The 27,869-nt window shown below is 47.8% G+C and overlaps 1 protein-coding gene across 1 annotated transcript; it reads left to right on the forward strand.

The window, feature by feature from the left end:
• Positions 1-15,416: 15,416 nt before the first annotated feature.
• On the forward strand, positions 15,417-21,870 carry LOC129050880 (amiloride-sensitive sodium channel subunit beta-like). Its single transcript, XM_054534408.1, has 7 exons — positions 15,417-15,504; positions 16,799-16,874; positions 16,963-17,020; positions 18,506-18,567; positions 20,061-20,123; positions 20,659-20,734; positions 20,991-21,870. The coding sequence occupies exons 1-7, from the start codon at positions 15,417-15,419 to the stop codon at positions 21,369-21,371; spliced, it is 804 nt and encodes a 267-aa protein (XP_054390383.1). The 3' UTR covers positions 21,372-21,870.
• Positions 21,871-27,869: the final 5,999 nt, after the last annotated feature.

Genomic DNA, 27,869 nt, shown 5'->3' on the forward strand with positions numbered 1-27,869 from the left:
CTGGGTTCAAGCAATTCTCCTGCCTCAGCCTCCTGAGTAGCTGGGATTACAGGCACTTGCCAGCACACCTGGCTAATTTTTGTTTTTTGTTTTTCATTTTGTTTTGTGAGAAGCAGCAAGATTTATTGTGAAGAGCGAAAGAACAAAGCTTCCACAGCGTGGAAGGGGACCAGAGCGTGTTGCCCTAATTTTTGTATTTTTAGTAGAGATGGGGTTTCACCATGTTGGCCAGGCTGGTCTCGAACTCCAGACCTCAAGTGATCCACCTGCCTCAGCCTCCCGAAGTGCTGGGATTACAGGCATGAGGCACCGCGCCTGGCCTCTAAACAATATCTGAACTTCTTGGTGGGATACCTAAGCAACTGCCTTCCCAGTCTGGGCCCCTCTCACTAAGCTTATAGGTCTTATAGGTCTCCACTGAGCCTCAAAGTTTGACACAGGCTTGAAAAAATTCCTCATTGGAATGTTCAGATGATCATTCTTAAAGACTCACCTTGAACATTCTGTAGTGAATCTTTCATTGTCCCTCTCTGTACCACCCCTTACCCCTAAGCTCGGGAAACATAAATTAGAAACAACAGTGCAGTGAATATTATCATGACCTATACCTTGTCCATCCTGTAGCTATCTCCTTAGGCTGAAACCTTGGACCAAAGGGTATGCGTATTCCATATGTGACACCTATTGTCAAGCTGACCCCCATTGTCAAGCTGACCCCCAGAAAGGTTTTATCCTGCCAGCAATGAATGGGAAACGCACATTTCCCAACCCCAACATACTGTTGAGTTTTCCAGTCTTTTTCACATTGACAAGTTTGATGAATAAAACATGGCATATTAATGCACTTTTTGTTTGTATGAGTAAGGTTGAACATCATGTGCCAGTCTCTCTGCTATCCAACATCTAAACCAACTTCCTGTCTGCAGGGGATACCAAATTAGGCAGGACAACTCAAGATCCCATTATGAAAACTGGGTAGGGTGGCAGAGAGCAGGTATTCCCCTTCATACCCCTGGAAGCTACAGCCCAGGAAGATGACCTAAAAAAGACCACCACTGGGTGCAGTGGCTCATGCCTGTAATCTCAGCACAGGCAGACAGAGACGGGAAGAGTTTGAGACCAGGCTGGGCAACATCACGAGATCCCGTCTCTAAAAAAATAAATAAATAAGCCTGGTGTGGTGGTGCACTTCTGTAGTCCCAGCTACTCAGGAGGCTGAGGCGGAAGGATTACTTGAGCCTAGGAGGTGGAGGCTGCAATGAGCTATGATCGTGCCACTGCCCTCCAGCTTGGGTTACAGAGCAAGACCAACTATATGTTCCTATCTAGACTTTGGCTCTAGAAGTATTGATACTTGGTTCATTGGAGATAATGCAGTGAATCAATGAATCTAGCAGCTATATATTTAGCAGTGTGACAGTATGGTGGTATACAGCGTGGGGGCGGTAGCAGCAAGTGTCCAGCTGCTACTCTACTGGCAAGTTCTTACTGGTGTCTGCCTCCCTGGGTTTCTGCCCAAGCCTGTTTCTCCGGCTCTGTTCTTTCTGTGAGCTAACCTGATAGGTTTCCTGTAAATTCCTTTATTGGGGAAATAAACCAGTGTCAGTTTCTGCTGTTTGCAATCAAGAAAACAACTAGGAATACCTTTTAATTAGCGATTTTATTTTTACTGGTGTGATTCACCTGCACACACCATTTGCCCATTATTCTTTTTGGTGTATTCCTTTATAGATATTATCTCATAGAAGTTTTTTGTTTGTTTTGTTTTTGAGATGGAGTCTCACTCCATCACCCAAGCTAGAGTGCAGTGACACAATCTCAGCTCACTGCAACCTCTGCCTCTTGGGTTCAGGCCGTTCTCGTGCCTCAGTCTCCCAAGTAGCTGGGATTACAGGCATGTACCACCACGCCTGGCTAATTTTGTATTATTATTATTATTATTATTATTATTTTGAGACAGAGTCTTGCTCTGTCGCCAGGCTGGAGTGCAGTGGCACGATCTCAGCTCACTGCAACCTCTGCCTCCCGGGTTCAAGCGACTCTCCTGCCTCAGCCTCCTGAGTAGCTGGGACTACAGGCACTCACCACCACACCCAGCTAATTTTTGTATTTTTAGTAGAGATGGGGTTTCACCATGTTGGCCAGGATAGTCTCAATCTCTTAACCTCATGATCTGCCCACCTCGGCCTCCCAAAGTGCTGAATTACAGTTGTGAGCCCCTGCGCCCAGCCAAATTTGTGTATTTTTAATAGAGACAGGGTTTCACCATGTTGGCCAGGCTGGTCTCGACCTCCTGACCTCAAATGATCCGCCTGCCTTGGCCTCCCAAAGTCCTGGGATTACAGGCATGAGCCACTACGCCTGGTCCATAAAATTATTTTCTATATAAATTATATTATTTTTCAGTCTATACCATTCCCTACTTCCCTTTCAACCATGTTTACAGTGTTTTCATATTGTATAGAGAACTTAAATTATTATTTTTATTTTATTATTATTTTTGAGACAGGGTCTCACTCAGTCATCCAGACTGGAGTGCAGTGGTGTGATCATGGCTCACTGCAGCCTTGACTTCCCAGACTCAAACGATCCTCCCACCTCAGCCTCCTCAGTAGCTGGGATTACAGGTGCATGCCACCATGCCCAGCTAACTTTTTGTATTTTTAGCAGAGACAGGGTTTCATCACGTTACCTAGGCTGTTCGCAAACTTCTAGGTTCAAGCCATCCACCCACCCAAGCCATCCACATGCCTCAGCCTCCCAAAGTGCTAGGATTACAGGTGTAAGCCACTAAGCCCAGCCTAAATTATTTTATATAGGAAAACAGATTAGTCTTTTTCATAAAGGTTTACAATCTTTTTGACATACTTAGCCTTCCCCCACTCCAAGATCATAAGAATATTCATCTGTATTTTAATTTAGTGCAGTTCTGGTTTTTTTTCTTATTATTATGCTCTCCATCTGGAATTTATTTTTGCATGAGAAATGAGATAGGGATCTTGCCTTTTCTGCATGCTACATGGCTAGCCAATTGTCTCAGCAGCATTTTTAAATGTAATTTTCCCACTACTTTAAAATGCTGCTTTTATCACCTATTAAATGCCCCGTATATTTAAGATTTTTAAAAATTCTGTTCTATCCCATTGATAAGCCTCTGTATTCCAGGATAGCATAGGTTTAGAATATGCTGAAATGTTTGATAGAGCATTATCTCCTAGTATTTTATTACTGTCTGTTTGCTTATCCTCTCAAATGAATTTAATCCTTTAGGGGGGTTAATTTATATAGATTAAGTTAAGGAAAACTGGCATCACCACGATATTTATCTTCTTATCTGAGAATAAAGTCTGTCTTCAAAAAATTATAGAAGCGCTTTTAATGCCCCTCCCAGTACTATAGTTCCCTCCCATAGGTCTTGCATAATACTAGTAAGTTTATTCCTATTGGTTGTTATTATGAATGGGATATTTTATGTCATTATATTTTCTGTTGTTTGTCTACAGGAAAAAAAAATATTTTTGTAACCATCCACCTTGATGTACTTTAGTTCTTTCTCATAATTTTCAGTTGATCCTGTTGGGTTTTTCAGGAATTTATATCAACACACTGGATAAAAACCTTGCCACTTTGTTTATAATAGTTGTACCTTATCTTTTTTTTTCTTGTCTAATTGCCCTTCCAGAATTTTGTCTGTAATAGTAAGGAGAGTAGGAAAGCCTGCATTGTTTCTGCCTTTAAAAGCATTTCATCCAGTGCTTTACCATTAAGCATGCTTGCTTTTGATTTGAGATATATATTATTTATTGCGTTAAAGTGGTATCCATGTATTCCTATTTAAGGAAGGGTTATTATCAGGAATTGGTCTTGAATTTTATCAAATGCCTTCTGGGCATCAACAGAGATGAGCCTTTGCATTTTTCTCCTTTGACCTGTATACCCATCATAAGTTCTTAGTTGCAAACAACATAAATGACTTTTGCTAACTTAAGCAGAAAAGGAGATCTTTAGAAGGATATCAACAGCTCACATAACTGCTAGAAAAGCTTCAGAATCAGACTTAGGAAACCAAGGAAGACAGTACGTAGCCAGGACTCTGCTCCAGAAAATGCTGCTTAAGATGTCACTGTTGGTGCCATCGGTGAAGCTGGCACCACCTTCAGGCAGTGGTAGCCGCACCACTTGCCTCTTAGTTCTGCTGTAGCCACTATGTAACCTTGAATAACTTCCAAATGTCTCTGAACTTTTGCTTTCCTATCTGATATAGTTTAGATATTTTCCCCTCCAAATTTTATGTTGAAATGTGATCCCTGGCCGGGTGCAGTGGCAGACACCTGTAATCCCAACACTTTGCAGGCCAAAGGTGGGAAGAGTGCTTGAGCCCAGGAATTTAAGACCAGCCTGGGCAACATAGAGGGAACCCATCTGTACAAAAAAATAAAATAAAATAGCCAGACATGGTGGTGCATACCTGTAGGCACAGCTATTTGGGAGGCTGAGGTGGGAGAATCACCTGAGCTCAGGTAGTCAAGGCTGCAGTGAACTGTGATCATGCTGCTGCACTCCAACCTGGGTGACAAGAGCAAGACCCTGTCTCAAAAAAGAAGAGAATAGAATAGAAGGGTCGAGAAGGGAAGGGAAGACAGGAAGGGAAAGGAAGGGAATGGAAGAGAAGGGGAGGGGAAGGGAGGGAAAAGAGAAGGGAAGAGAAGGGAAGGGAAGACAAAAAAGAAAAGAAAAGAGATCCAGGAAAGGAAAAAAGGAGAGGAGGGAGAGGAGAGGGGAGGGGAGGGGAGGGTCCCTGATGTTGAAGGCAGGTCCTAGTGGGAGGTGTTTGAGTCATGGGAGCAGATCCCTCATGAATGGCTTGGTGCAGTCCTCGAAGTAATGAGTGAGTTCTCACTCTGTTGGTTCACAGGAGATCCAAATGTTAAAAAGAGCCTGGCACCTCCTCCCTTCCTTCTTGCTCCCTTTCTCACCATGTGATGCAGCTGAGTCCCTTTCACCTTCTGCCATAAGTGGAAGCATCAGACTGGCACGGTGCTTCTTGTACAGCCTGCAGAACCATGAGCCAAAAGAAACTCTTTTCTTTGTAAATTACCCAGTTTTGGGTATTCCTTTAAAACAATGCAAAATGGACCAATATAATACCTTCAGCATTCTGAGCTCAAAATGGAAGCATCCATTTGGTTGGGCTAGGTCCTAGGTCTGGTCACTAGCAGCTGGAAAGTAGGGAAGGAACCATCATCTTCCTCCAGCTTCCATAGTGGGAGACAAAGCTGGGGACAGGCTGGACGCAATGGCTCAGGCTTGTAATCCCAGTACTTTGGGAGGCGGAGGCGGGAGGATCCACTTGAGGCCGGGAGTTACAGGTTGCAGTGAGCTGTGATTGCGCGGCTGCACTCCAGCATAGGCGACAGAGCAAGATCCTATCTCAAAAAAAAAAAAAAGATTTTGGGGGTGTCACAGTGAAAATACAAAGTATTTTCCATGCTAGGGGAAGACAACAGAAAATAAGCAAACACACAAATACTGTGTGTAATATAATTTCAGCTACTGTTAACTGCTTGGAAGAAAAACTAAACCAAGAAAAGAGACAGGAAGTGGTGAGCAGAGAGTATGTTATGTAGAATGTTGAAGATAGCCTCTCTGAGGAAAGATATTTGAGCAGGGAACTGAATGAGGTGTGGCAACAAGCAGCTATGGAAATCTGGGGACCATCCAGACAGAGGCAAGAGGAACTGCAAAAGGCCCAAGTTGGAAATAAGTCTGGCCTGTTCCAAGAAGAACAAGCAGATCAGAGTGGCTGCCATGAACTGAGCAAAGCAGGAAATGGCCAAAGATGAGGTGGAAGAGACAGGCAAAGGATCAGAAAATGTAAGACCTCGTTCCAGGAGTTTGAGACCACCCTGGGCAACATGGTAAAACCCCCATTTCTAATTTTTTTTTTTTTTTTTTGAGACAGGGTCTTGCTCTTTCACCCGGGCTGGAGTGCAGTGGCACAATCACGGCTCACTGCAGCCTCTACCTCCCAGGCTCAAGCAATCCTCCCAACTTAGCTTCCTGAGTAGCTGGAACTATAGGTGCCTGTCACCACACCCTGCTAATTTTTTGTATTCTTTTGTAGAGACAGGATTTTGCCATGGTGCCAGGCTGGTCTCAAACTCCTGAGCTCAAGTGATCCTCCCACCTCAGCTTCCCAAAGTGCTGGGATTACAGGCATGAGCCACCATGCCTGGCAGGCAAAAACAAAAAAACAAAACAAAACAAAACAAAACAAAAGAAGAAAAAAGAGATTTGAAAAAATTAGTCAGGTGTGGCAGCTAATTAAAAAAATATATAACTATAGTCCCAACTACGTGGGAGGCTGAGGCAGGAAGACTTCTTGAGCCCAAGAATTCGAGGCTTCAGTGAGCTATGATCGCACTGCACTCCAGCCTGCAGACAGAGCAAGAAATAAAAAATAAATAGGCAGGCGCAGTGGCTCATGCCTGTAATCCCAGCACTTTGGGAGGCCAACACAGGCAGATCACGAGGTCAGGAGTTCAAGACCAGCCTGGCCAACATGGTGAAACCCCATCTTTACTAAAAATACAAAAATTAGCCCAGTGCAGTGGCAGGTACCTGTAATCCCGGCTACTCGGGAGGCTGTGCCCGGCTGTGGGCTATTATCTTTAACAGTGAAATACTAAAAGGTTGTGCTTGTGAGGTGGGGCTTTTCGACTCAGAGGACCAAATGTAAGATGTTCAGAAGGAAGCCAGCCATTTGTGTCAGATCCTCAAATGTCACCGCATGCAGACCTTTTCAGAGCCTTGTCTATTTCTCCTGAAAAGAATGCCCAATTTCCTGCTGTTGCCTACACCAGTCTGGGACCAAAAGGCAGAAATAGATTAGGTAGGGGCTGATGTCTTAATCTTTAGGTTGCAATCTTCTATTGGTTCCCCAGTTTTCAGGATTATTTTTCTTTCCAGCCCTTTACTAGGTAAAGGACTTCCTTGCTGAACTTGGAGCCTTGCTTCTCCGAACTTGGAGCCTCTCTAGTTTAATGTCTTTGTTGACTGCACTTCATGCTGGAGGGTGGGGGCTAGAAGTGTAATTGCCTGGATGTGTGCGATAAGTGAGGTTCCCTAAGGGTCTAAACATATAGACTTTCAACTAGGGTCCCTATGTTAAGCCCCATGCTTAAGCTTACCCAGGTTTTGCTGCATCTGATGCTTCCAATTCCCGACTATGTTAGTTAGGGCTGTGTGATGGTTAATACTGAGTGTCAACTTGATTGGATTGAAGGATGCAAAGTATTGTTCCTGGGTGTGTCTGTGAGGGTTGCCAAAGAGATTAATATTTGATTCAGTGGACTGGGAGAGGCAGACCCACCCTCAATCTGGGTGGGCACCATCTAGTCAGCTGCCAGTGTGGTTAGAATAAAAGCAGGCCACAGAACGTGGAAGGACTTGACTTGCTGAGTCTTCCGGCCTTCATCTTTCTCCCGTGCTCGATGCTTCCTGCCCTTGAACATCGGACTCCAAGTTTTTCAGCTTTTGGACTCGGACTTACACCAGTGGTTTGCCAGGGGCTCTTGAGCCTTTGGCCACAGACCGAAGGCTGCACTATCAGCTTCCCAATTTTTGAGGTTTGGGGACTTGGACTGGCTTCCTGGCTCCTCAGCTTGCAGATGTCCTATTGTGGGACTTCACCTTGTGATCGTGTGAGTGAATTCTTAATAAAATCCCTTTCATATACACATCCATCCTATTAGTTCTGTCCCTTTCAAAAACCCTGACTAATGCAGCCTCCCATAACCAAAAATCACAGATCGGGTGGCTTAAACAACAGACATTTATTTTTTCACAATTTAGGAGGCTGAAAGTCTGAGATTAAGGTGTTGGCGGGGTTGATTTCATCTGAGACCTCTCTCCCTAGCTTGTAGATGGCCACCTTCTCATCCCCAGGTCTTCACATGGTCTTCCCTCTGTGTCTGTGTCCCAATCTCTCTTCTTATAAGGACACCATTCATATTGGATTATGGCTCACCCAAATGACCTCATTTAACATGAATTTCCTCTTTAAAAACTATCTCCAAGTACAATCATATTCTGAGTTACTAGGGGTTAAGACTTCAACATATACGTTTTGAAGGAGGCCAGGCGTGGTGGCTCATGTCTGCAACCCCGGCAATTTGGGAGGCCAAGGCAGGTGGATCACTTGAGGCCAGGAGTTCCAGACCAGCCTGGGCAACATGGCAAAATTCTGTCTCTATTAAAAATACAAAAAAATTAGCTGGGAGTGGTGGCGCACTGTAATCCTAGGTACTCAGGAGGCTGAGGCATGAGAATTGCCTGAACCTGGGAGGTGGAGCTTGCAGTGAGCCAAGATCGTGTCACTATACTCCAGCATGGGCAGCAGAGTGAGATTCCATCTCAAAATACATAAATAAATAAATAAAAATAAATGAATAAATTTTGGAGGAACACAATCCAGTCCATAACACTGACATGTTAGAGACTCTGTGAAGATGTGTGTAAGAGTTAAAGAAAAAGGAAAGAAACATGAAAAGTGGCTCAACAAAGACAGGTTTATTTTGGAGAATAAACCTAAGAGGGGCTTCTGGCTGATTTCTGTCAGAAGTGCTCTCTCTTACAGACTAAGAGTATTTTTCAGTTTTAGGGTGAGAGAGATTATTACAGGCTTATGGGGGAGAAGTTCATGGCAGGGCTGGAATTTCTCTGGTCAGAGGGGAGGTTATCTTGGGGCTAACATCTCTGTGGTCAGAGGGGAGGTTATCTTGGGGCTGGCATATCTCTGGTCGAGGAGGGGTTTGGAATGTTTCTGGTCAGAGACATCATTTGTGGTTTATGTTCATGCTGACCTTAGCCATTAGGTTGATGCCCTTTAGAATTAGGCAGTTTTTGATCAAGGGAAACTTTAGAATGGCAGTGCTTGTCCAAGATGGCGATGCTCCTGCTCTGTCAATGTGCATGCTGTTGGCTTCCTCTCTGCAAGTATTTGAGAGTCACAATTCCCAGTACTGCTAATATCTTTACCTGACTTCCAGCTTTTTGAAACCTCTTGACATCTCTCTGCTGGATTGTCTGTTATTAACCTGACAGCATTCCCTCCCTCTTCTACAGTGTTCTCTGCATCACAGAATTTCATTTTCAAGAATCTCTTTCTTAGAGTTTGCCAATGAGAGGTACTTGCAGAGATTTGGAAGACAAAAGAAAAAGCTGTTCTTTGGCAGCAGTTGTGGGCAGACTGGATGAATAAAACTGCAGACCTGAGGTCTCATTGGCTTCCAGGCATGCTGTTGCAAATGACCCATCTCAGGGCTGTGGGTTGCCAAGAAGACAGTACCTCAGTCTTCACAGAGCTCTTGAGCAGAGATGAGATGAGCGAGATGTGAGTGAGAGAGGGTTGTGCAAGTGCAGGATTGGATGTTGTTTTTACTAAAAATTCGGACAGTTTGTTGATCATGAATTTTTTTCAATTGTTTGTTTTTAAAAAATATTGCATTGAAATGTTAATTAGCTGGATTGGTTCTTTCTGCAATGCGTGCATAGATCAAAACATCGCACGGTACTCCATAAACACATAATTATTCCTTGTCAATGAAAAAAAATTTTTTTGATGGGCATGGTGGCTCGAGCCTATAGTCCCAGCTACCTGGTAGGCTGAAGTGGGAGGATTGCTTGAGGCCAGGAGTTGGAGACCAGCCTGGGCAACATAGCAAGACCCCTCACCTCTATAAATAAATAAATAATGCTTCAAAATATATTGCATGGCTGGGTGCAGTGGTTCACATCTGTAATCCTAGCACTTTGGGAGGCCAAGGTGGGTGGATCACTTGAGGTCAGGAGTTTGAGACCAGCCTGGCCAACATGGTGAAACCCTGACTCTACTAAAAATACAAACATTAGCCAGGTGTGGTGGCAGGTGTGTGTAATTCCAGCTACTCGGGAGGCTGAGGCAGGAGAATCACTTGAATCCGAGAGGCAGAGGTTGCAGTGAGCGAAGATCATGTCACTGCACTCCAACCTGGGCAACAGAGTGAGACTCTGTCTCCAAAACATATATATATATATATATATATGTATGTGTGTGTGTGTGTATGTGTATATATATGTGTGTATATATGTGTATATATGTATATATTGCACTAAAATATTATTTGATGCCTCCTTAAAACTTGTACCTGAGAAGACTGCCTCACTAGTCCTACTCCAGTTCCAGCCCAGCCCTTAAAAGATGCACAGAGTTTCCATGGGAGGCCATGAGATTCACTCACTTCAGTGCTATCGTTTAAGACTGGTGGCAGTGGCTTGCCTGCCCTTCATTTCTCCAGCCTTCCAATGGTGGGGTAAGCCTGAAATTCCCCATATTCAAACCTTTCCTACTTGAAATATACAAGTTGGTTTCTGCTTTTCCAGTGGAATCTTGACTTACACAATCTCTCATTGACTGGGTTCTCCTATTCTGAGCTCTCTGTTGTGGATCTACATCTTTTTTACTCTTTTATTCTGATTTTAGTAAAATTCTGGCACGGAGCAGAAGAAAATTGATATGTTTAACTGACACCAGTTTTCTAAAAATTCCTCCTCTATCCTCAAATTTCATTTCTAAAGTTTTGAATTCAAGTACACATTATCCATTGCATTATATACATGGTCACTGACAGCATCTTCTAAATTTTTGTTTTTGCCCAGGTAATCTTCAGCACTCTTTACCAAGTCCCCATGAGGTCCTTTTTTTTTTTTTTTAAAGACAGAGTCTCACCCTGTTGACCAGGCTGGAGTGCAATGGTATGATCTCGGCTCACTGCAACCTCGGCCTCCCGGGTTCAAGTGATTCTTCTGCCTCAGCCTCCCAAGTAGCTGGGTTTACAGGTGTGTGCCACTATGCCTGGCTAATTTTTTGTATTGTTAGTAGAGACGGGGTTTTGCCACGTTGGCCAGGCTGATCTCGAACTCCTGAGCTCAGGCTCAGGTGATCTGCCTGCCTTGGCCTCCCAAAGTGATGAGATTACAGGCATGAGCCACCGCACCCAGACTAAAGATTTGATAGAAGAGGGAAGAAGAGTTGGAAAATAAACTTGCAGAAATCTCCTAAAAAGTAGAATAGAAAAAAAAAAAACAGATGCAAAGAAAAGAGAAAATCATAATAAAATTAGATAATTCGTTGAACATTAAAAATCACCTGACAGGAGTTATACAAGAAGAGCAGTAATCTCCATCAGAAAATAATAGAAGAAAATGTCCAGAACTGAAGAACATGAGCGTCCAGATTAAAAGCATCCAGCGCAATGTATTTTTAAAAGACCCATGCTGAAGCATGAATTATTTTGATGCTAAAGTAATGGCAAAACCACAATTCCTTTTGCACTAACCTAATAGGAAATTTTAGAACACCAAAAACAGACATATCTTCGAAATGTCTATAATGAAAAAGCACAGGCCACAGAGTTACATTAAAAACTAACATTGGGAGGCTGAGGTGGGTGGATCACTTGAGGCCAGGAGTTTGAGACCAACCTGGCCAACATGGTAGAACCCTATCTTTACTAAAATAAACAAAAAATCAGCCGGGCATGGTGGCACACCTGTAGTCCCAGCTGCTTAGGAAGCTGAAGCATGAAAATCCCTTGAACCCGGAAGACGGAGGTTGCAGTGAGCCAAGATGGTGCCACTGCACTCTAACTCAGAGTAAGACTGTCTCAAAATAAATAAATAAGTAAATAAATAAATAAATAAATGTGACCATCAGAAAAAAAGACCATCAGAATGTCCTCAGACTTCCAAAAGCAACACAAGAAGCAAAACACAATGAAATAATGCTTTCAAAATAAGGAGGAACTAGTATTTCCAATATCCAAACTATCAATCAAGTGTTAGGATGGAATAAAGGCATTTTCATGCATTGCCTCAAAAAATGTACTTCTTATGACTTCTTTGTCAGGAAGCTATTGGAAAATATGGTCAACCAAAATGAGAGATTAAGCCATAAAGATCAGCAGGAGAGCCAGGGTACAGAAAACATAACACAGAGAGAGGCCAAAGAAAATTCCAGAATGCTTAGAGAACAACCAGTTCAGACTGAGTAAAATTATAGGAGGCCCTAGGAGAGATATGTCCAGGGAGGGGGAAAAAAAAGAGAAACTTGATGTGCCTGACTACATGAAAAAAATATTTTTAGCAGACTTTTGCAATTCTGTTGGAGAGCTTAGAAAGAATTAGAGACAGCAGCCAGGCACAGTGGCTTATGCCTGTAATCCCAGCACTTTGGGAGGCCGAGATGGGCAGATCACCTGAGATCGAGAGTTCGAGACCAGCCTGAACAACATGGAGAAACCCCGTCTCTACTAAAAACACAAAATTAGTCGGACATGGTGGCATATGCCTGTAATCCCAGCTACTTGGGAGGCTGAGGCAGGAGAATCTCTTGAACCTGGGAGATGGAGGTTGTGGTGAGCCAAGATCATGCCATTACACTCCAGCCTGGGCAACAAGAGCAAAACTCCATCTTGAAAAAAAAGAAAAGAAAAGAAAGAATTAGAGACAATGACAGACAAAACTGAGCAAACAAAAAGAGGAAGCCATAATTCCAAGGAAAATACAGAAGTTGACCAAAAGAGGAGATGTAATCATAGTACTTGACACAGATCAGTAGGGAATAATATTTGCATAGTCATAATAACATAGAACATTAAATAAAAACTGTGCCTTAACATTATTGAGAGAATGGTAGGAGTACATGGTGCCATGAAACTGCTAAATCCTTTTCCACGTTGTGGCTGACATTGCTGGTTTCCCACCTAATATCTATTCCCCTCTTACGATTTACCAATAGAATGCTGATTTTGTTTGGAGCAGCAATGTACCTAATTTTAAAATCCCATTTTCATCCAGGCACAGTGGCTCACACCTGTAATTCCAGTGCTCTGGGAACCCAAGGCGGGAAGATGGCTGGAGGCCAGGAATTCAGGACCAGCCTAGGCAACATAGTGAGACTCTGTCTCTATTAAAAAAAAAAAAAAAAAAAAGCTGGGTGCGGTGGCACATGCCTGTAGTCCCAGCTACTCAGGAGGCTGAGGCAAGAGGATCACTTGAACCCCAGAGTTTGAGGCTGCAGTGAGCCAATCACTCAAACCCAGTGATTGCACCACTGCACTCCAGCCTGTATAACAGAGTGAGACCCTGTCTAAAAATTAAATTAAATTAAATTAAAAATTTAAAAATCCCAGTTTGCCTTCTAATGACTGAAATAGAACAGAAATCTGTAGTGACTTCTGAGAAAGTTTTTCTTTCTTGATCTCAGTGCTCTCCTTTCCACCTTGTCACTTGCTGCTTCTTCCTCTTGGGAAAGGGTATTCCAGGCATGGGGGTGCAGTAGCCATTTAGTGACCCTGATGATGAAAACCACATGCTAAGGATGGAGAAACCACAGAAAACAAGAGGCTGATTCTTGACGACATCCTTGAACAGCTGCAATAACTCCAATGTATTAGTAACATACAAGTAGAAAATCAAATTAAAGACCGGGTGTCATAACTCACACCTGAAATTCCAATAATTTGGGAGTCCAGAGAGGGAGGATTGCTTGAGGTGAGGAGTTCGAGACCAGCCTGGACAACACAGTGAGATTCCTATCTTAACAAAAAAAAATTAAAAATTAGTGAGGCGTGGTGGCTGGTGCCTGTAATCCCAGCTACTTGAGAGGCTGAGATGGGAGGATCACCTGAGCCAAGGAATTCAATCATGCAATGAGCCATGATTGTTCCACCACACTCCAGCATGGATGATGGGGCAAGATCCCATCTCTAAAAAAAAGAAAAAGAAAATGGAATGGAAAACACAATCATTTGTAACAATAGCAAAACTCATCAAATACCTAGAAATAAATCTGACAAGAAACATGTAAGACCCCTGCACTGAAAACTACAAAACATTGCTGATAGAAATTAAGAAGCACTAAATAAATGGCAAGATATACCATGTTCATGGTTAGATGACTCAATATTGTAAAAATGTCAGTTCTCACAAAATTGATCTGTAGATTCAGCACATTCTCTACCAAAATAGCAGCAAGCTCATTTTTTATGTGTGGAATTTGACAAGCTAATTCTAAACTTTATGAGGACACGCAAGATACCTAGAATAGCTAAAATAATCTTGAAGAATGAGAACTTACACTACCAGAGATCAAAACTTTATATTAAAAAACTTATCTTCATTACTTTGTTGATCCCCACTCTTTATTATTTTCTTCATTCCAACTTATTTGGGTTTAATTTACTGTTCTTGTTCTAGCTTGAGATCGAAGCTTAGATCATTGGTTTTCAATTTTTTTAAATTTAACTTTTTATTTTGAAATAATTATAAGAAGTTATAAAATTAGTACATAGAGTTTCTTTTCTTGGTGTGTTTTTGTTTTGTTTTGTTTGTTTGTTTGAGAAAGGGTCTCACTCTGTCACCCAGGCTGGTGTGCAGTGGCCCAATCTTCGCTCACTTCAGCCTCAACCTCTCTAGCTCAAGCAATCCTCTTGCCTCAGACAACTGAGTTGATGGAACTACAGGTGCACACCCACCATGCCTGGCTAGCTTTTGTATTGTTTTGTAGCGATGCATCTCCCTATGTTGCCCAGGCTGGTCTCGAACTCCTAGGCTCAAACAATTCACCCACTTTGGCCTCCCAAAGTGCTGAGATTACAGGTATGAGCCACTGTGCCTGGCCCTCATATAGTTTCTTGAGCCCTTCACTCAGCTTCTACTTATGGTGACATCTTACATAACTAAAGCAAAATGTCAAAACTAGGAAATTGACATTGGTACACAATTGTTGACTAGACTACAGATTTTATTTCACCAGTTTTAACATGCATTCATTTATGTGTGGGGTGGGGAGGGGTGTCTGTGCAATCCAAACTCATGTATAGATTCATGTAACCGTACTACAATCAAGATACAGAACTGGTCTATCATTATAAAGGAACTCCCTCCTGCTGCCCCTCTATATTTCCATCCATATGCTTTTACCCTAGTCCCTGTCCCTTAGCAACCACCAATCTGTTCTCCATCTCTATAGGTTTGTCAGTTTGAGAACGTTTGTAAAGGGAGACATGTGGTACACAACCTCTTAACATTGACATTTTTTCACTAAGCACAATGCCCTTGAGGTTCATCCAAGCTATTGCATGTATCAATATTTCATTCAGGACTGTGGGGTCTGTAGCTGCAGCCAGTCATCTCACCACAGCTTCTCAGCCCTGGAGCACCTCCGCCAGCTCCCCTAGCTCCCTTAACTTGGGCATCACTTCTCTGGACACCCCTGGTGCTGGGATGGGGACATCACTGACCATGCCTGTGTTCTCTCCTTATGAACCCCCTACCCTCCCCAGGCCTGTCTTCGCTCCTGCTTCCAAGACCACATGATCCGTAACTGCAACTGTGGCCACTACCTGTACCCACTGCCCCATGGGGAGAAATACTGCAACAACCGGGACTTCCCAGACTGGGGTGAGCAGAGGCACAGGGGGATCGGCACTCCAGCCAGCTGGGGCCACAGAGGCTCTGACACAGAGGAGGAGACAGAGCTCAGTGCCCTCAGCAGAGTCCAGAGATGTGCCCAGGGTGGCTCCTCCACAGTCTGAGGTCCCTCCTACTGCAGGAACCCAGGCCTCCTTTCTGCAGGAACCCAGCCTTCTCTCTGCTCCTCAATTTCATGAAGCATGGGCTTGAAACACATAGGCATAGGATGCACGTGTCCTTGTGGGCCTGTGTCTGTGTGCCACACAAATGCTCGCACATGCGCAACCCTGGGCATGTGGCTACTGGCGAGTGTGCACCTGCTCTCATGTTTCCAAGTGCACAAGTGCAAAGGCATTTCCATGCTTGCGTCCAAATGCACAGGAGCCGTTTGTGACTGTGGTGGGTTGCTGTATGTAGTTTATGCACAGGCACAAATCACTTCCAGGATCTGCATTTGTGCACTTTGGCTTTTGGGCACTTTGCGTGTGTGTGTGCACGCGCATGTATGTATAAGGCCACGTGTCCATCTTCAGCAGGTGTGTTCATGTCTATGTGGGCTCACTGGGTCTCTCTGCAAGGCGCTGAGTGGGAGGGGAGTGTGAGGAAGCCATTAGCATGATGGTGGCCTCCAAGGACTCGAAACCTGGAGTCACAGCAGGAAGAAGAGCCCTGCTGGGCTCACAACCAATTGGAGCTGGGGCCTGGGAGCCCTGGCGGTCTGGAGTCCAACCACCGACGAATGTTGTCAGCAGGGTGCAGTGGCTCATGCCTGTAATCCTAACACTTTGAGAGGCTGCGGCGAGCAGATCACTGGAGGCCAGGAGTTGGAGACCAGCCTGGTCAACATGGCAAAACCCCGTCTATTAAAAAAAAAAAGAAAGAAAAAAAAAAGTAAAAGAGAGAGAGAATAAAAAGAATGCTGTCAGCAAGAGACTCACCACTTACAACCAACACAAACTAAATGGGAAAACGTTATTCCTTCCAGTCACCCCCCCTTTGTTCATGACCCCATAACTCTGTCCACCAGGCAGGGATGGGGATGGCCGGCAAAGGGAAAGCCCTGAGCCTCCTGACCCCCCTGAGCTGGGCCCCAGGCCAGGCTGGGGTGAAATGGCTGGAGGTCGGGAGCTGGGTGGGAAGCCATGATTTTTCATGACACCTCCTCCCGCCACCTAACCACAAGGCCAGGACAGCAGAGGGGCCAGCCAGAGGCTCAGCAGGGGACAGGGGCACCTAGAAAGCCCCCTTAAATCTCTTGGCCGCCTCTCTGTCTCCTGCGCAGCCCATTGCTACTCAGATCTGCAGATGAGCGTGGCACAGAGAGAGACCTGCATTGGCATGTGCAAGGAGTCCTGCAAGTGAGTGCGGGTGGGCGGGCACAGCAGCGGGCAGGCATGGAGGGACATCACTGACAGGGATCACAACAGGCCTGGCCTTCTCTTTCAGTGACACCCAGTACAAGATGACCATCTCCATGGCTGACTGGCCTTCTGAGGCCTCCGAGGTGAGACAGTTGGGGGCCAAGCTCCTGGCCCCCACTTTTGGCTGGGGACAAGTCTGGGCATAAGATGTGGGCTATTTGGAAATTTGGAGGGGGTGCCTTTTTCCCACCCTCCTTCCCTCCTTCTCTCTTTCCCTCCTTCCTTCCTTCTCTGCTTTATTCCTTCCTTCCTTCCATCTTCTTTCCTTCCTCTCTTTTCCCTTCCTTTCTTCCTTCTCCCTTCCTTCCTCCCTCCCTCCCTTCTCCCTTCCTTCCTCCCTCCTTCTTTCTTCCTTCCTTCATTCCTTCTCCCTTCCTTCCTCCCTCCCTTCTTCCTACCTTCCTTTCTTTCTCCCTCCCTTCTCCCTTCCTTCCTCCCTCCTTCCCTTCTCCCTTCCTTCCTCCTTCCTTCCTTCCTTCTTCCTTCCTTTATTCCTTCTCCCTTCCTCCCTCCCTTCTTCCTTCCTTCCTTTCTCCCTCCCTTCTCGTTTCCTTCCTTCTTTCCTCCTTTCTTCCTTCTTTTCTTCCTTCCTTTTTCCTCCCTCCCCACTTCCCTGTTTCCTTCTTTCTTTCCTTCCTTCCTCCTTTCTTCCTCCCTCCCTCCCTTCTTTCCTTCCTTCCTTCCACCAGTATTCTCCCAGGCACTGTGCTATGTACACAGCACAGAATTAGGCAGACATAATCCTTTTAATAGGAGAGGGCCAAACACAAGCAGAAATAAAATCATTTCAAAGTGTGCTTATGGCTGTGAAATAAATAAACAGGTTATGGGAGAGAGTAACTGGGGGAAACTACTTTATTTTTGTATTTTTACTTTATTTTTTATTTTTGGAGACAGGGGCTTCCTCTGTCGCCCAGGCTGGAGTGCAGTGGTATGATCACAGCTCACTGAAGCCTCGAACTCCTGGGCGTAAGTGATCCTCCTGCCTCAGCTGTGGGCCTCAGCTGGGGCCACAGGCACATGCCACCAGGCCTGGCTAATTGTTACACTTTTTGTAGAGATGGAGTCTCGCTATGTGGCCCAGGCTGGTCTTGAACTCCTGGCCTTAAGCGGTCCTCCCACCTCAGCCTCCCAAAATGCTGGGATTACAGGCATGAGCCACCGTGCCCAGCTTCTGGGAAAGCATGTTAGGTAGAGTGGTCAGGAAAGGCCTCTCTGAAAAGGTGACATTGGGGCTGACACCTGGAGGCAGACGCTGAGCCGTCATAGGCAGAGCTGGGGAGGATTCTGGGCAGACGGAGCAGGAAGTGTGAGGACCAGAGGCGGGAGAGAGCCGGGCAGGGTGGCCAGGCCCGCCGGGGAAGAGTCTGGAGGCCCGAGTCCTTTCTCCCTAGAACAGCAGCCACAGCTTCCACTACGACCTTCCTCCTGCTCCTCATCCAAATTGTGATTCCCCCGGGGGCCTCGGGAAGGGACAGGGCTGTGGTCTACCTCCCCCAGGGAGCAGGGCCACGACTGGGAGGGATGCTGCAGATGGCAACTTTTGCAGCCGCCTTCTTGGGTTCCAGGACTGGATTTTCCACGTCTTGTCTCAGGAGCGGGACCAAAGCACCAATATCACCCTGAGCAGGTGAGCCTGAGCCTGGGCGGGGCTGGGGAAGACAGGGAAGGGTCCAGAAACTCGGGGCAGGAGTTTGGACACAGGACAGCTCCTCAGACACCTTCTCACATGGGTCAGACCCAGGAGCAAGTCTCGAGGAGGAGGCACTAGGAGTGAGAGAGAGGAAAGGCAGCCACGGGGACTCTGAGTCTACCACCTGCTAAGGAGGAGCCTGTGCTTCCCTCTGTCACTGTCCATCCAACCAGCCATCCATTCATCCTCCATCATCCACCCACACACCCAGCCATCCTCCACCCATTCATCCTCCATTCTCCCACCCACACACCCAGCCATCTTCCACTCATTCATCCTCCATCATCCACACACACACCCAGCCATCCTCCACCCATTCATCCTCCATCATCCACCCACACACCCAGCCATCCTCCACCCATTCATCCTCCATTCTCCCACCCACACACCCAGCCATCTTCCACCCATTCATCCTCCATCATCCACCCACACACCCAGCCATCCTCCACCCATTCATCCTCCATCATCCACCCACACACCCAGCCATCCTCCACCCATTCATCCTCCATCATCCACCCACACACCCAGCCATCCTCCACTCATTCATCCTCCATTCTCCCACCCACATACCCAGCCATCCTCCACCCATTCATCCTCCATCATCCACCCACACACCCAGCCATCCTCCACCCATTCATCCTCCATCATCCACCCACACACCCAGCCATCCTCCACCTATTCATCCTCCATCATCCACCCACGCACCCAGCCATCCTCCACTCATTCATCCTCCATCATCCACCCACACACCCAGCCATCCTCCACCTATTCATCCTCCATCATCCACCCACACACCCAGCCATCCTCCACCCATTCATCCTCCATCATCCACACACACACCCAGCCATCCTCCACCCATTCATCCTCCATCATCCACCCACACCCAGCCATCCTCCACTCATTCATCCTCCATCATCCACACACACACCCAGCCATCCTCCACTCATTCATCCTCCATCATCCACACACACACCCAGCCATCCTCCACCCATTCATCCTCCATCATCCACCCACGCACCCAGCCATCCTCCACCCACTCATCCCTCCATCATCCACCCTTCCATTCTCCCACCCACACATCCAGCCATCCTCCATCCATTCATCCTCCATCATCCACCCCTCCATTCTCCCACCCACGCACCCAGCCATCCTCTGTTTATTCATGGATCTCTCCATCCACTCAACACAAACACTAGTTGAGCACAAGAAAGACACACAGTCCAAGCTGGCAGGAGTCTAGGGGGCAAACATATGCAAAAAGGGCTTAAGGAGAGGAGGGTCTGTACAAGCCCCCTACTCTAGGAGTACAGCAGGGAAGGAGCCTCAGTCTGCCTGAGAGATAAGGGAGGTCTGCGTAGGGAGGTGGCTTTGAGTGAACTCTCCAAGGAGGAGTAAGTACTGTTCAAATAAGAAGAGGTACCAATGTCCAGGCAGAAGACAAAGCTTGAAAGTCTGGAGGCACGAGACAGCACAGCCTTTCTGAGGACCACCAGGTGGGAGCAGAAGCCCACACTGCCACCTTTCTCTGTCCCAGGTGCAGTGAAGGTGCTCAAGCCTCAGTGAAGAGCTCTGTGCAGAGTCACTGTGTATAGCCCAGGCCACCCTGAGGGTACAAAGTGGGGAGCTCAGAGCAGATCTTTGGGGCTGTCCCAGGCCAGAGTGTCCTGTAGGGAACTGGAAGGCAAGGGATGGAGAAAGGGGGCCATAGGATGGGTGCTGGGCAGAGATGCCCAGAGGGGCTGGGAAGGGCTGCACTTGCAGTTCTTGTCTGGACTTCCCCACTCATGGGGGCATGCATGAGAGAAGCTCAGGACAGAGGAGGGCTGGGGCGGCCATCCCTGGCTGCCTTCCTGTGGGCGTGTGTGCACATGCGCATGTGTGCACAGGTGTGTGGGTGCATGTGTGTGCATACATGTGGGTGTGTGCACGTGCATGTGTGTGCATGTGTCTATGTGCATGTGTGTGTGTCTGTCTGTCTGTTTGGAAGGGGGATACATTAGTCCCGGCCCTTCTCGCTGCCTCCTGCAGGAAGGGAATTGTCAAGCTCAACATCTACTTCCAAGAATTTAACTATCGCACCATTGAAGAATCAGCAGCCAATAACGTGAGTTTAGGAGGCTCCCGATACCCCAGCCCTGCCCTGCCCTGCCCTGACCCCTGCACCCTGAGGGTGGGGGAAGGGTTCTGAGCCCTAGGGAGGAATTAGGAAGATCCCTAAGGCAGTCCCAAGTTATTCCCCTGGGCCAAGATGGTCACCCCGTCCCGTTCCCACCCAAGAATCACCTCCCAGGAAGCTGTGAGGCTGGGCTAGAGGCAAGAATGTGTGGCCTGAGCCCACCCCAGCTCCCCGTTCCCCACAGATCGTCTGGCTGCTCTCGAATCTGGGTGGCCAGTTTGGCTTCTGGATGGGGGGCTCTGTGCTGTGCCTCATCGAGTTTGGGGAGATCATCATCGACTTTGTGTGGATCACCATCATCAAGCTGGTGGCCTTGGCCAAGAGCCTACGGCAGCGGCGAGCCCAAGCCAGCTACACCGGCCCACCGCCCACCGTGGCTGAGCTGGTGGAGGCCCACACCAACTTCGGCTTCCAGCCTGACATGGCCCCCCGCAGCCCCAACACCGGGCCCTACCCCAGTGAGCAGGCCCTGCCCATCCCGGGCACCCCGCCCCCCAACTACGACTCCCTGCGTCTGCAGCCGCTGGACGTCATCGAGTCTGACAGTGAGGGCGATGCCATCTAACCCTGCCCCTGCCCATCCCGGGCGGCTCGAACTCACTGAGCAGCCAAGACTGTTGCCCGAAGCTTCACTGTATGGTGCCCTCTCTGAAGGGTTGGGAGGGGAGCTCTCCAGGCCAGAGCTTGCATCCTTCAACAGAGAGGCCAGCAGCAACTGGCCCGTTCCTGGCCAAGGGCTGTGTAGAATCACGGTGCTGGTACAGGATGCAGGAATTAATTGTATCTTCACCTGGTTGCTACCCTCGTCCCTACCTGTCCTGATCCTGGTCCCGGCCAGGCCCTGGAGACCCCTCGGAACACCCTCTCCTGGTGGCAGGCCACTTCCCTCCCAGTGCCAGTCTCCATCCACCCCAGAGAGGAACAGGCGGGTGGGCCATGTGGTTTTCTCCTTCCTGGCCTTGGCTGGCCTCTGGGGCAGGGGTGGTGGAGAGATGGAAGGGCATCAGGTGTGGTGACCCTGCCAAGTGGTACCTGATTTACTCTAGAAAATAAAAGTAGAAAATACTGAGTCCAGCTGTGTTGTTTGTTTGACTGGGCAGCTGAGGTGCCCTGATGGTGGAAGGGCATCCATAGTGGCTTGAGAGAGACCCAAACTGGTTTAAGGGAAAGGGTCTCAAGCCCCTCCTTCCACTGCCAGCTCCCAGGCCGACACTCACTGATCCCTGCCTGGGTTGTGTGCCCATCTCTGACCCAGTCAGTGTGGCCAGTTAGATAAACTGCTCTGATTGGTCACACCTGAATTCATCTGCCCAGACCTGAAGCCAGTTTGGCCCCCAGGAGAATCACATGGTCCAAGGGCGGTTGGGGGCACAGTACCCAGGGTTGCCAGATAACAATCAGGCTGCTTGGTTGAATTTGAATTTCAGATAGACAAACTGATTTTTTTTTTTTTTTTTTTTTTTTTGAGATGGAGTCTCACTGTCATTGCCCAGGCTGGAGTGCAGTGGCACGATCTTGGCTCACTGCAACCTCTGCCTCCTGGGTTCAAGTGATTCTCGTGCCTTGGCCTCACGAGTAGCTGGAATTACAGGTGCATGCCACCATGCCCAGCTAATTTTCATATTTTTAATAGAGATGGGGTTTCACCATGTTGGCCAGGCTGGTTCAAGCTCCTGGCCTCAGGTGATCCACCCGCCTCAGCCTCTCGAAGTGGTGGGATTACAGGCATGCGTCACCGACCCCAGCTGAAAAACTGATTTTTTAGTATATGTACATCCATGCAATACTAGAGACACATACAAATAAATCATTTGTTGTTCTTCTTGAGCATTTTATACATATATATTTTTATAGAGATGGGGTGTCACTGTGTCGCCCAGGTGGGAGTGCAACGGCATGATCATAGCTCACCGTAGCCTCAAACTCCTGGGCTCAAGCCATCCTCCCACTTCAGCCTCCCAAGCAGCTGGAATTACAGGTGTGTAGTACCATGCCTGGCTGATTTTTTTAAATTAACATTTAATTTTAATTTTTTTCATTCTGTATTTTTAATTGCTAAATACAGTCCCCCAAAATCTTAAGGTCCCCAAAGAGAGATCAGAGAGCTGTCACCAGAGTACGGTCTGGCAGGTGCACACACAGCACTGCAGCACCCTGCTGTCACCTACCGGGCCCCTGGTGATGAAGAAGAGGCTGGCTTAGAGCCTGAGCCTCTGAGGGCCCAGCCTTCCTGGCCTAGGTCACCTGCGTCCCTTGGTCTGGAAGGTAAACAAGCTGGCCTCCCATCAAGTGCTCAGGATGGCACCTGTGGAAGAAGGAGGTGCCACAGAGTCGGTGCCACTTCAGTCAAAGGCAACGTTGCTAGGGGCTGAGTAGGGAGGGCTGAGTAGGAAACCGGGTTTCCCAGCTTGGGCTTGGCTAGTCCACAGGCTGGGCCCACAACTCTTGGGGGTTACCACACTTACTACTGTGATTACCGCTTTTATTACTAGCAGTAGTAGTTGTGGCCACAATCACTGTTACCATTTGTTGTTATTAAACAAGGACTACATTGGATCAAGTACTTATCATATGCCAGGCACTATGCCAATAACTTTTTAAATCTTATTTCATTCTCATAACCACTGAGAAATAGTATAATAGCATCCCATTGCACAGGTAAGAACCCTGAGGCTTAAGAGGTGAAGTAAGGTACTCGAGGTTTTTACGTGACAAAGCTGAGACCCCAGCCTCACCCTGTGGGTGCCAATGGTCATAACAATACCAGTCCCTTATAGGAGCCCAGAGCTTTCGTATTTATTGTCTTATTTGAAGTTATGGGGCATTATTATCTAGCCCGCATGACAGCTCTTCAGTTACATGTCAATTTGAACAGGCTTAAGCTACAAAGGGAATTCATTAGCTCTTGTAGTAAAAGGGTTTCAGGCATGGCTGTACGCAGGGGCTCGCCTAGATCTGGGGTTTCTTTTTTCTGTTTTTTGAGTTGGAGTTTTGCTCGTTGCCCAGGCTGGTGTGCAATCATGCGATCTCGGCTCACCACAACCTCCGCGTCCTGGGTTCAAGCGATTCTCCCGCCTCAGCTTCCCAAGTAGCTGAGATTACAGCCGCCCACCACCACGCCTGGCTAATTTTTACATTTTAGTAGAGACGGGATTTCACTATGTTGACCAGGCTGGTCTTGAACTCCTGACCCCAGGTGATCCACCCACCTCGGCCTCCCAAAGTGCTAGGATTACGGGCAAGAGCCACCATGCCCGGCCTAAGGTTTCTTTTTTTCTTGTTTTGAGACAGGGTCTCACTCTGTTGCCCAGGCTGCGGTGCAGTGGCACAATCACGGCTCACTGCAGTCTGGACCTCCCGGGCTCAAGCAATCCTCCCACCTCAGCCTCCCTGAGTAGCTGGGACTACAGGCATGCACCACCACGTCTGGCTAATTTTTGTATTTTTTGGAGAGAGGGTGTCTTCCCATGTAGCCCAGGCTGGTCTTGAACTCTTGGCTCAAGCAATCCACCAGCCTCGGCCTCCCAAAGTGCTGAGATTACAGGTGTGAGCCAACACGCCTGGCCCTATCTGGTGATTCTGTGTTGCCGTCCTTCTTAGAAAGGTTTCCTCTATGTGCTGTTCTTTCTGAATATCTCTTTACACCTGCAGTTGCAGCCCTGTCCCCTCAGCACAGCAATCCCAGGGGGAAGAAAGCTCTTCCTGAACATTTTCCCAGCAATAGCCCCAAGAACGAGGCTTGTTTGGACCCACCCAGGGCCCACGATCATCCTGAACAGGTCACGGCAACAGGGAATGGATGGAGATGCTGCCTGGCTGGCCCTGAGTGAATCTATGGAGGGCGGCCCTTTACAGACACCTGTAAGAGGTCCTGTCCAGAGACATTGTGGAGCTGCCTGTAGATTGTGAAGTCAGGACCAGGCTGAGGGTGAGCATCAGCTTGCCATCCCTGCTCTCAGGGGGCCGTGAGGGCCAGGCTGTGGTGCAACGGCCTCATCGCTAAAAGCAGGCTCCAAGTCATTCCCCTGCCCTCAGGAGCTAGCAGAGACGAATGCTGTCCTGCTCCTACTCTGAGATCCCTTTTTTACAGCTGGAAACTTAGGCTGGCAGAACCCAAATTGCCCAAAAACAGCATTCTGTAATTCCCAACTCTACCCCAAAAGGAAAGGTGGGTTACAGATGCCAGAAGACTATGAAATTAACATTGTGGGCTGGGCGCGGTGGCTCACACCTGTAATCCCAGCACTTTGGGAGGCTGAGGTGGGCGAATCACTTAAGGTCAGGAGTTTGAGACCAGTCTGGCCAACATGGTGAAACCCCATCTCTACTAAAATACAAAAATTAGCCAGATGTGGTGGCGCATGCCTGTAATCCCAGCTACTTGGGAGGCTGAGGCAGGAGAATTGCTTGAACCCGGGAGGCAGAGGTTGCAGTGAGCCGAGATCACACCACTACACACCAGCCTGGGCCACAGAGCGAGACTCTGTCTCCAAAAAAAAAAAAAAAAAAAAGAAATGAACATTGTGTACATGTGGCCACCACCACTGTATTTCAGTGGCTCTTCAAATAACCCTATGAGTTACGTACCATTTTGACTCCTAGCTTTCAGATTAGGAAATGAGGCGCAAAGAGGTGAGGTGACTTTTCCAAGGTCACACAGCAGCTGGGAGGTGGCGAAGCGTTGAATCAAGCCCAAGCCTGTCCCACTCCACAGCCCAGTAGCTCTCATGAGCCCAGCACAAAGCTCACCACAAAGCTTCCACTTTCGAACAGCATGTGTCACCTTCCAGGTTTCTGGCTCTCGCTTCTTCGAGGCAATAGCCAGGCTCAAACCCTGCCAGGAACAGCCTGTGATCCACCACATGAGAAACCAAAATATTTTTCTTCGTGTGGGTTTGAAGCTGATGCTGTCGGGGCCAGCCAAACTGGTTCTGAGGATGTGAGGATGGCATGTGTGGGAAGCCCTGTGAGGACAGAGCCAGTGGGACACTGGCCCTGGCAGCCCAGTGGGGCTGGTTCAAGAGTGGCCTTGGAGGCTGGGTGCAGTGGCTCATGCCTGTAACCCCAGCACTTTGGGAGGCCAAGGCAGGCAGATCATCTGAGGTCAGGAGTTCAAGACCAGCCTGGCCAACATGATGAAACCCCGTCTCTACCAAAAATACAAAAATTAGCCAGACATGGTGGCATGTGCCTGTAATCTCAGCTACTCGGGGGGCTGAGGCACAAGAATCACTTGAACCCAGGAGACGGAGGTTGCAGTGAGCTGAGATCACCCCACTGCACTCCAGCCTGGGCGATAGAGCAAGACTCCATCTCAAAAAAAAAAAACCAGCCTTGGGGATGGCAGGGTCACTCCAGAGGGCTGGCCTGGGTGACCTGCTGGTCCGCTGGGATGAGGTGTCCCATCACGTGCCCACTGTGTCCCACATGAGGAAGGCTGCCTGACAGCCGGGCAAGAGTACAGGAGCCGCGGTCACCAGGCTCACTCTGAACTCCAGCCCTGCCACGTGGTAGTTGAATGGCTCTAGGAAAGTCCTTAAACCTCGCCATACTGTGGATAAGACACCCTGCCTCCCAAGGCTAGAGTGAGGTCTGTTTATTTATTTATATATTGATTGACACAGGGTCTCACTGTCACCCAGGCTGGAGGGCAGTGGCGAGATCATAGCTCATTGCAACCTCCAATTCCTGGGCTCCAGTGAGCCTCCTGTCTCACCCTCTTGAGTAGCTGGGACTACAGGTGCCTCACCACCAAGCCCAGATAATTTTTAGAAAGTTTTTATAGAGATGAGTCTTGCTCTATCACCCAGGCTGAAGTGTAATGGTGCAATCTTGGCTCACTGCAGCCTCAAACTCCCAAGCACAAGCGATCCTCCCGCCTCAGCTTCCAAAGTAGCTGAAACCAAAGGTGCGCACCACTGCAGGCTAATTGTTGTATTTTTTTTGTAGAGACAGAGTCTCACTATGTTGCCCAGGCTGGTCTCAGACTCATGGCTTCAAGCGATCCCCCCGCCTCAGCATCCCAAAGCCCTAGGATTACAGGCGTGAGCCACCATGCCCAGTCCGTGGTGAGGTTTAAGTGAGACATCCCAGAGAGAGGCAGAGCTCAGCCCAGCCCCTGAGACCCAGGCAGGGCTCAATTCCAATGACAGCCCCTGTGACAGGCACCTCTGCCATCCCTTTTCTTTCTTGTTAACAGAAACCCAATCAAGGCAGCCAATAAGCCCAAGCTCAGGCTATAAATCCTGATTGGTCTAAGCAAGTGTTTCTCAACTGGAGGAAGTTTCTGGAGACATTTTTGGTTTCACAACTAGGAAAATACTACTGGCATCTAGTGGGTCAGGAAAGTTAAACAGCCTGCAACGCACAGAACAGCGTCAAACACAGAGCTGTACAGCCCAAAACGTCAGTAGCTAAGGCTGAAACGCTGGTAGAAGCCAGCCTGGGCTTTCCCGCCTCCTTTGTAGCGGGGACGCCTCATGACTGAGAAACGGCCATGAGGGCTAGGAGAAGGTTGGCCAGGGCTTCCAGGGAAGCTGCCACTTGCATAACAGAAGGGACAGAATTGCTGCTCTACCTTCTCTGCTTCCTTTTTCCCTGAATGCAGATGCAGCACCTGCAGTTGCAAGAGTCACCTCCCACGATGAGGCCTCCAGCACATGGGGCAAAGTTTCAAATCACAGGGCCTGACTCCAACTAGCCACTAAATCAGTGCTTATAGCCACCATCTTTTTTTTTTTTAGAGATGGAGTCTCACTCTGTCATCCAGGCTGGAGTGCAGTGGCGCGATCTGGGTTCACTGCAACCTCCGCCTCCTGGGTTCAAGCAATTCTTCTGCCTCAGCCTCCAGAGTAGCTGGGACTACAGGCACACACCACCATGCCCAGCTAATTTTTGTATTTTTAGTAGAGACGGGGTTTTGCCATGTTGGCCAGGCTGGTCTCGAACTCCTGACCTCAGGTGATCTGCCTGCCTCAGCCTCCCAAAGTACTGGAATTACAGGCATGAACCACCATGCCCAGCCACTTTTTACTTCTTTTTTATTTCTTGTTATCAAGAAAAA

This window comes from Pongo abelii, chromosome 18 (assembly GCF_028885655.2).
Source record: "Pongo abelii isolate AG06213 chromosome 18, NHGRI_mPonAbe1-v2.0_pri, whole genome shotgun sequence".
In the NCBI taxonomy this organism is placed as follows: Eukaryota; Metazoa; Chordata; class Mammalia; order Primates; family Hominidae; genus Pongo; species Pongo abelii.

Coding starts and splice junctions, on each gene's coding strand:
- LOC129050880 (XM_054534408.1), top strand. CDS start 15,417: ATGATCCGTAACTGCAACTGTGGCCACTACCTGTACCCACTGCCCCAT. Junction 18,568..20,060: donor ACCAATATCACCCTGAGCAG/GTGAGCCTGAGC, acceptor ACCAATGTCCAG/GCAGAAGACAAAGCTTGAAA. Junction 20,735..20,990: donor AAGAATCAGCAGCCAATAAC/GTGAGTTTAGGA, acceptor CGTTCCCCACAG/ATCGTCTGGCTGCTCTCGAA.